Below are 9236 nucleotides of genomic sequence, written 5' to 3' on the forward strand. Positions count from 1 at the left end.
AGGCCGGGGGGGGGGGGTCGAGCACCCACTGGGCAGAAGGGAAGTCGGCATCTATGCACTCCTCCATCTGATTTAAACACTGAACCAAATCCCAACAGGGTCCTAGGGGGCATTGGGTGCTGCAGATGCCATCCTCTAGCTGAAACTTAATAGACACAACTCGGCCATATGTGGAAAATAAGGTTCCCATGACACCTTTGGGGGCATCTTGCAAAGAAGACTTCAGGAGCTCAGTTTGTGACGCGAAAAGCTCCATTGCTATCTAGTTTGCAGCAAGGGGCAAATTGATGGGAAAATATCTGAAACAGAACAACATATACTGGGCTTAAGACGGTAGTGATTGTCCCAGTGCAGAAGAAATTGAGGAGCAAACCGTAAATGATAGATGTCCTATTATTAAGTAATTAGCAGATTTACCTAAAGATAAGGAATGGAAATGTCAGGAAAGTGATGGAGAATCATCCAGTTTTCCTAGCAGTGTAAAAGAGAGTGATGATGAAGAATGTGGCTCACGTGAAAAGGAGGGCAATGACAAAAAAATCTGGTTTACATGAAAAAGAGAAGCAATAGAGAAGAATCAGCCTTGCATGATCACAGAAACAGCAGCGAGAAAAATTGCATGCCACAAATCGATACATCAGATCCTGCTTTATGGCTGTAGATAAAACTCTGCTGATATTGATTGTACAATTTTGAACTAACTTCAAAATTTCTGATCTCAATTGTGGATTGGCATGATATGCTGTTCCAAGTAAATGGAAGAAGTGGGCTGTAGTCCACGAAAGCTTATGCTCTAATAAATTTGTTAGTCTCTAAGGTGCCACAAGTACTCCTGTTCTTCTTTTTGCGGATACAGACTAACACGGCTGTTACTCTGAAACAAGTAAATGTTGTAAGCAAGGCATTACAAACTCAGTCGATGGACATCGCGACTGCTACCACTTTTGATGAGAAGCTGCCTTGATTTCGTTATGGCCTCCAGAGACAACAGTTTTGAAGATCCAGCACCTGCTGCCAAAGAAATGGCAGAAAACTTAGGAGTTGAGCCTGTCTTCAAGGAAACTCATTCATTGGAAGACGAGAGAGTTTGATTGCAAGGGCAGAGATGAGGTGATGGGAAGCGTGGAAGAAAAATTAAAGATGGAGTTTTTTTGCTTGCTCATTGACCCTGCTCGTTTGTCCATCGAACAAATGAAGCACCACAAAAAGACCTGGGGGCGGGGGGGAAGGAAAGGGGGAATTGTATGATCTAAGTAAGCACTCTCCACTCCAAGTTCTCCAATTCATTCATGACGCAGAGCTGAAGGAGCTTTTCCTAATGTGTGGATAGCTTTGACGATTCTGTTCATGCTGCCAGTCAGTCAAGTAGTGAGAACAGCTTTTCAAAGCTGAAGCTCATTAAAACATATCTTCAATCGACAATGCCCGATGAGAGATTGACATAGCTTACTATTTTATCTCTTGGAAATACTATTTACTACTGGTCCACCCCCAATGTTGATACACAGTTCAATTTCTTGATATTAGTACATTTCAGTTATTCTTAAAATTAAAAAGTTTCTATAAGCCTAGAGGAAACTACTTTTTTTATTTGCTTATATATGGCATGAATAAACACAGATTTACAGATTCTAGTGTGCGAATTTATTTTCTTATATGACAGAGATAAATCATGCATCAAAGTCATGAAATGGGCTACAAATGCAATAAAAATAAGGTATTCAGACATTTACTAATGGAGGGGAGGGTGCCGAAGATGCTCCTCACCTGGTGTGCTATTTGATCTAGGGTCCAGCCCTGTCTGCATGTAATGTGCAAAGTACTGATCACATCAACTGCTTCAAGGTCTATCCCAGCATAACAGTGAGTTCTTAACACCAGATAACTAAACAGCTGACTACACATTAAATTTAAAAGTTTTATCGTTTAATTTGTAGGAAAGAATTAAGGTAGTAGAACTACTGGATATAAAAAAAATGATACTAATATGACTTTTAGATTTTTGTAAGTAGTTTTGATATTTAGGAAGGCAGGAGGTTGTAGAAATAATGGGAAGGGAGTTGAAAGATAGTGTGTGATATATGAGAGAAAGACAACATAGCAGGGGTAGGCAACCTCTGGCATGCGTGCCCAAGATGGCACGCGAGCTGATTTTCAGTGGCACTCACACTGCCCAGATCCTGGCCACCAGTCCAGGGGCTCTGCATTTTAATTTAATTTTAAATGAAGTTTCTTAAACATTTTAAAAACCTTATTTACTTTACATACAACAATAGTTTAGTTATATATTATAGACTTATAGAAAGAGACTTTCTAAAAACGTTAAAATGTATTACTAGCACACGAAACCTTAAATTCGAGTGAATAAATGAAGACTCAGCACACCACTTCTGAAAGGTTGCCAACCCCTGCAATATAGCATACATACTGCTCCTCAAACTACGATTATTCAAGATTTTCCTTTAGAATGTTACATAGCATGTTTATGACTTACCTTGCACTTCTGTGAGACCATTTTATGTCACTGCCTAACAATTTGCAACATTGATAATTCTCACAATATTTTCATGAGTCTCATAATATTTGGTGTTTCTTAAAGCCCCCACTCCTAGAATCATGTGGTTAGACGAAAATCTCAACTTATTTAAAAAATAAATAAATAAAGAGTTTCTAGCTCTCCTGGTTGTGGGGAAGACTTGAAAATGGGACTCCCCCACAGGCTCAAAAACACAAAAAGCAGATAAAAAGAATGCAATGTTTACTATTTAAGAACAAAATCATGTTTAACCCAAACTCATGAATGTTTATAGTTGACAGCTCTGAACTATTGAATGTGTTTGTGACAAGGCTTTACGGCATCAATATCTTGTGCGAATATATTTATAAAGTAAGGGGGTTATTAGAAGAGGAAGGCAGGAGTGTTTTTTAATGCTACAAGTAAAGTGTTCTGAGTTTGTCAGTTTGGGTGAGGCTGCGGCTGCTACCACGCAGCTGGGGCTAGTGATCTCAATTAACAATACTGCCTAGCCCAACATTTCTGAAAACAAAATGCAAGAAGCTTGGGGGTACTTCCTCCAGACCCCTCCTTTCGCAGCGCGGAACCAGCCTTCGCACCTGGCTTCACTTTGCAGGCTCTGCTTACCCCCCGCGAGCCCAGCCCGGCTCTCTCCCGGAGCGGACCCTCCCCCAGCTCCCGGCGGCACTCACCTCTCCTCGCAGCCCGCGCAGCTGATCACCGCGGACACCCCCTTACAGAAGAGCTGCTCTGCCATGCTGCCGGGATCCCGCGCATCCCCGCGCCCCTACATAGCCCTAGCGCTGCCGTCGCCGCCTGCGCTGGGCGCATTAGCTCCCTGCCTGCACCTGCGGCCGCGCGGGGATTCCCCTGCTGTGCTCGCTTCCCCCTCCCACCCGCCGGGCGGCTCCCCGGGGCTTTGGCGCCGGCTTCCCGCCGCTGGGGAGACCGCGCCGGGCGGAGCCGCAGAAGGGGGACGCGCCCTCGTTGCTCTACCCCTGGGCAGTGGGGTTACCTAAGGCCGCAGGAGCCCTTGCGGTGCCCGGTGTGTTGTTAATCCCTGGATCTGCCTTGGCAGCAAGCGGAGCTCGGGAAGAAACACGCAGCCAAAGAGCAGCTCCAGCATTGCCTGCGGGGACTTTTGGTTCCCGCGCCTGCAGGATAACCTAGGGCGAGAAAGTCCAGCGTGTCTCTGTAGGCGGGAGGGTTAGGAACGATTGAAAATGAAAAGCGAGGTTCTCACGCCATTAGGGGGATGCCACTTCCTAGCAATGCCTATATTAACGTTCGCTTAATAGCAACATTATGCCCGGAACTGATCCCATCCCATTGACTTGAGTGTGAATGGGATTCGGATGTTAGCAACAGGCATGCTACTTCCTGCTTAGGAACAACTTTTTTGAAAGAAAGGCTCTGGCTGCAGGCAGGTTGGCAGGGAGGGAAGTGCTAGGAATGCCGACGCCAAATGTCAGGGAAGGGCACGGTCTGTAGACCACAGGGAGAGGTACCATCCCTCTCCATAGGCCTCCAGCACCCATGGTCCCTGGGGAAAGCCCCTGAATCAGGGCTGCAGCCCCTCAGCCCACTGTTGCCCTGACCACATCCACCCTTCCCAGCCCACAGCACTGGGACTCTGGCAGAGGCTCCCCCATTGGGTGGTAATGTGGGTGCCCCAGTCACATACCATTTGTGGGGAGCATGGGTCACAGGCAGGTTTGTAGTCTGCATCCACTGAAGGCACATCCCAGCACTTTCTTCCTTGATTGAAGCCCTACAAGCCTGCCTTTCACTTGTTTTAGGCATTGTTGTAGCCGTGTTGGTCCAAGGATATGGAAAGCATGTCTCTCTTTCACCAACAGAAACAGGTCACTACTACCTCATCCACCTTGTCTTTCACTTATGGACAGCTCTTGGATAAGAATCAGAGGGGATAAGAGTTTTTCTGGGAGCCAAAAGGTTGCTAATAATCAGAATCCTTCAAGGAAAAATGCCAAGTAGTATGAGTAAGGCCCTGTGGACAGCTGTTGCAGCTGCAGAAGTCATGGAGGGCTCAGAAAGTCACAGAATCCGTGACTTCTGTGAAAGACTTGCAGATTTAATTATGAGCTAGCAACAGTGAATGCTGCCCACAACTACACAGGGATAAATCTAGAGTAACTCTAAGATAAAAGCAGAATCCTGTCTAATTTTGGCCCCAATTGCAACACGAGTATAGAGAATGACTGACTGCATTTCCAGACCCTTATGCATCTCAGAACATGAGCGCTACACCAAATACATAAAGAACAAGTGCAGTCACTTTGCTTGCACCAAAAAATCCAGACCGTTTTGTAAACTGGAATAGCGGCAGCACAAAAATATATATTTGACATGTAGGTCAGCTCTACACACTTCCTGAAGAATGTAAAAAATATACCCTTGCAGGCCAGCTTTAGGACATGCTGGGCCCAATTCCAGGTCTTCGGCGGCACTTCGGTGGCGGGGGGTCCACTCCACATCTTCCGCGGCACTGAAAGATCCCCCACCGCCGAAATGCCACCGAAGACCCTGGAGCGAACCCCCGCTTCCACCACCGAAATGCTGCCGGAGCAGACCGCCGCCGGGTGACCCTAAGGCACAGGGGGCTCTTAGGCACAAGCGCGGGGCCCTCTTACCTGCGGGGCCCGATTCGGGGGAATTGGGGGATTTGGCCTAAAGCCAGCCCTGTACCCTTGATACTACAAGCAACCATGGGAGTCTCAGCTGCCAAGAATTGGGACAGTTTAACTTCATTATTGCTACTTGGAAAAGCTGTAAACAGTAGCAGAGGCAGGCACAGGAGTTAGTCACTAGCTTGGAGGAAGACCTAAAAAATAGACAGTCCAGGGGAGTAGAATAGCAATACATCTTTCACAGCAGTCAGGAAGCACTGGATGAGTCAAAAAAAGACAGAAAACTCCTAGCAGCTAAAAAGGGTGGAACTTCACCTTTATAAAACACTTGCTATCCACTGCTGATGTGATAGATACAGGATCCAAGAGGGGACCAAAATCCCAGTACTTTTCCCATTACCAATAGCTGATAGCTGGGGAATAGTGCACCTGACTTGTGTGTTACCAATGGATCTGGCCCAAATCTAATAGGTTTAGTCTCTCAATCCAGATGGTGTTTGGTAAATTTTTTAAGTCTTCATAAAATGAATAAATATATAAAACCTCTAAGGTCCTGTTACCTAGCATTTGTTATACGATCAGCAAGGTGATCCCAGTTTTATTAGTACATCCCATATATGATTTTATTTACTGTACTTTATAACAACATGTAAGAGGATAATTGTATTATCTGAGTCTTTAAACCTGAAAATAAATTTATTTAAAATATTCTTTTTAGCAAAAGCCATAAGGGTATAAGCAACAAAAAATATGTATTTGCTGAAAACTGGCATTCTACAATTGTTGTTTACACGAAATCAGTAAATAAAGGAGAGAAACTAAAATAATATTGATATATTATATGATTTTCCATGCCATAAAGTATTAATTAAATACAATCCGCCTTTTCTCCCTTTCTAATGTCATGCAGTAACTTCTATATCCCTTATATCATTTTAGTGGTATGATCTATGGTACCCATGTGTGATGCAAATGAGTATTCATAGGACTATTAATATGGTTAATGTTGAGCATGTTGGTAAGTGTTTACAGGATCAGGGTCTTAGAGTTTAATAAGTTGTATTATTTTCACACCATATTATTGATCTGAGGTATTTTACATAATATTTGGGGGCCAATGAATCTTACCTTATCTTTACCAGTATAACAAATGTAGAAAAATAATTTAATATTGTAAAATCATATTTTCAAAATTGTTCTTATAAATGCAATACAAATATTATTTTAGTTACCTCTTTGAGGGTTCATCTATACTACCCTCCAGATCGGCAGGTAGAGTTCGATGTAACTGGGATCGATTTATCACGTCTCGTCTGGACACGATAAATCGATCCACGAATCGACGCCCGTACTCCACCTCGGCAGGAGGAGTAAGTGGCATCGACGGGGGAGCTGCGGCAGTCAACTCACCGCCATGAGGACAGCCAGGTAAGTCGAACTAAGATACTTCAACTTCAGCTACGCAAATAGCATAGCTGAAGTTGCGTATCTTAATTCGAACCACCCCGCTAGTGTAACCCAGGCCTAAGTAATATTTCTGATACTCTTCTTTGCTCACCATATAGTATTGGTGAACTTTAACCAGAAACTAGTCTTTATCTCACCGGCTGTAGCAGAACTATCACTCTTCTGTAATATGTCATCCTCATGATGTTACTACTCTTTATTACATGTTTCTCCCACATTCACACTTACACAGTTTAGGATGATTTTAATTAAAGGGCTTCAAGTTTCAATTAGTATTTTTAGATTAAAAGTTGATTTAATAAATGAAAATTATTCATATGCAAAACTAAATCATTCTACAGTATGTACACTTACAGAATTATGTATAACAGATTGCAAAACAAATATCATAACCAGCATACTTATAGAACTAAGGCATTTGCATTACATAAACAAAATTTCATTGTTATACCAACAAAAATACTGTAATTCAGAACTATCAATATTAGTCAAAGTGCTTGGTTTTTAAATATTTTCATGATGTTTTATTCATTCAAACTTCGTCCCAGAGATTATTTTTCTTTAAAGTCCTATTAAGCCATTGCCAAACTATTATTTAAAAATTGCTTACCACAAAAATTCCAGTCACCTGTGTACTAATATTTGTGATCATTTCAATGCTTGTAATATAATTGAAAAAAGTAACAGTATTTTAAACGACTCCATACTGAGTGTCTACTTGCTGGAATTTATTTAAACTGAAAAACCAGAGAAGGACCTTTCTGAACAGCAGAAAGTAAAAACATCACCCGTAAACAATGTATTTAAACCTACCATTAAGAACTATTGCAAACAATTGAATTAGTCATTTGGTCTTTAAAATATAATAGATCACATGCATTTTCTAAAGCATTAACACTTCCACTGTTTGCACAGGAACAAATCTTTTTTCAGCTGAACCGCAACAGAATATAAACCAGATACTGTTTAAGACCCCTATCCTGCAAACTCATATCTGCTTAACTTTACTACTGTAACCCCATTGATTGCAATAGTACTATTCATAGTCATGAAGTACAGCACATGTATAAGTGTTTGCACAATGAGGGCCTTAGCCGTGTATAATTTAGTGCTTGTTGCTGTTGACTTGAAAATAAATATGTTATTTAAAAAGTGAAATTTCATCTGATGAAAACTATTTAGTCCTTGCAATTTTGGCTGTAGTTGTTGAAAGCAAGTATGGTAACAAATAAGAAATTCTGTGATCATTATTTAAGAGCTGCTTATGACTCTCCATGATATCAATGTTTTCCATTCACATAGACAAAAATAGAGTTTTTCTGGTATCCCTCAGTGTCTTAGAGATTTCTGATCTTCAGAGCTGGAGACTAAGTGATACCTTTGTCGTATAGCAAGGCATAGTTTCTGGAGAAAAAAAAAGGAGAAAAAATATGCTATTTAAAATTTCAGCTTCTACTGGTCTGTGTTATGCAGAATGTCAATCTAGATTATCATAACTGGACTTAAAATTGAAACTGTGCATCTGCAAAGGTGAATATATTTTGTGCCTGTCTGACTTCACAGGATTAGCACTTATGGGTAGAAACAATTTTTAAATATATATTTATTGATTTGCAGTTCACTTTTACCAAAAAAAACAACAAAACACCATAGTGTTTTTATTAATAATAATAATAATTTATTTAAATTTGCACCAAAATAAATGAGTATATATCCAATGCCCCGGGCTCCCAGGACAATTTTTAAAGACTACATTCATTAAAAAAAATCTGTCAATTATCCCAGATCAAACCAAATAACACAGGAACACCACAAATGAATGGACTTCCTCACATATGACATCCCCACCAGTCATGCAAATAGAACACCATCACGACACACTTGCTTTGTACACATCTTCAAGACCTTTAAGGCCAAATTCTGATCTGACATTTTTTGTTTATTTTCCCTCCATGGTGGTACTACTAAGGGAGCAGAGGGGGTGACCCAGCTCTAGAGTATAATTCCAAGTTCAGTGTGGGCCTGTTCTCTAATCAGGGCCTCTTGGCATAATAATAACCATAATTAGGGCCCTACCAAATTCACGACCATGAAAAATGCATCACAGACCATGAAATCTGGTCTCCCCCCATGAAATCTGGTCTTTTGTGTGCTTTTAACCTATACTATACAGATTTCACGGGGGAGACCAGAGTTTCTCAAATTGGGGTTCCTGACCCAAAAGGGAGTTGCAGGGGGGAATCACAAGGTTATTTTAGGGGGATTGTGGTATTCCCACCCTTACTTCTGCGCTGCTTTCAAATCTGGGCGGCTGGAGAACAGCAGCTGTTAGCCAGGCACCAGCTCTGAAGGCAGTGCAATACCGTACCATGCCACCCTTACTTCTGCGCTGCTATCTTCAGAGTTGGGCGGCCAGAGAGTGGTGGCCGCTGATTGAGGGCACATCTCTACAGGGTGGCAATATCATACCATGCCATCCTTACTTCTGCGCTGCTGCTGGCGGTGGCTCTGCCTTCAGAGCTGAGCTCCCAGCCAGCAGCCACCCCTTTCCAAATTAGGGTTACCATATTTTGAGCCTCCAAAAGGAGGACACTCCACGGGGC

The 9236-nt window shown here is 42.2% G+C and overlaps 2 protein-coding genes across 6 annotated transcripts in view; both read right to left on the reverse strand.

Moving 5' to 3' along the window:
* The window catches only part of LOC117879510 (spindle assembly abnormal protein 6 homolog), a 42727-nt gene extending 39281 nt beyond the window's left edge, over positions 1-3446 (reverse strand). The window contains exon 1 of one of the 5 annotated variants that reach the window (XM_034774751.1): positions 3208-3446. In XM_034774751.1, coding sequence (XP_034630642.1) covers positions 3208-3272 — 65 coding nt within the window. In that variant the 5' untranslated portion in view covers positions 3273-3446. The remainder of the gene's footprint in view (positions 1-3207) is intronic. The other 4 variants (XM_034774753.1, XM_034774754.1, XM_034774755.1 and 1 more) reach the window with 4 other exon arrangements.
* Positions 3447-7029: 3583 nt separating this feature from the next.
* Positions 7030-9236, reverse strand: part of LRRC2 (leucine rich repeat containing 2) — a 78596-nt gene continuing 76389 nt past the window's right edge. The window contains exon 9 of the mRNA XM_034774715.1: positions 7030-8037. Coding sequence (XP_034630606.1) covers positions 7988-8037 — 50 coding nt within the window. The 3' untranslated portion in view covers positions 7030-7987. The remainder of the gene's footprint in view (positions 8038-9236) is intronic.

Source organism: Trachemys scripta, chromosome 6 (genome assembly GCF_013100865.1).
Source record: "Trachemys scripta elegans isolate TJP31775 chromosome 6, CAS_Tse_1.0, whole genome shotgun sequence".
NCBI lineage: Eukaryota > Metazoa > Chordata > Testudines > Emydidae > Trachemys > Trachemys scripta.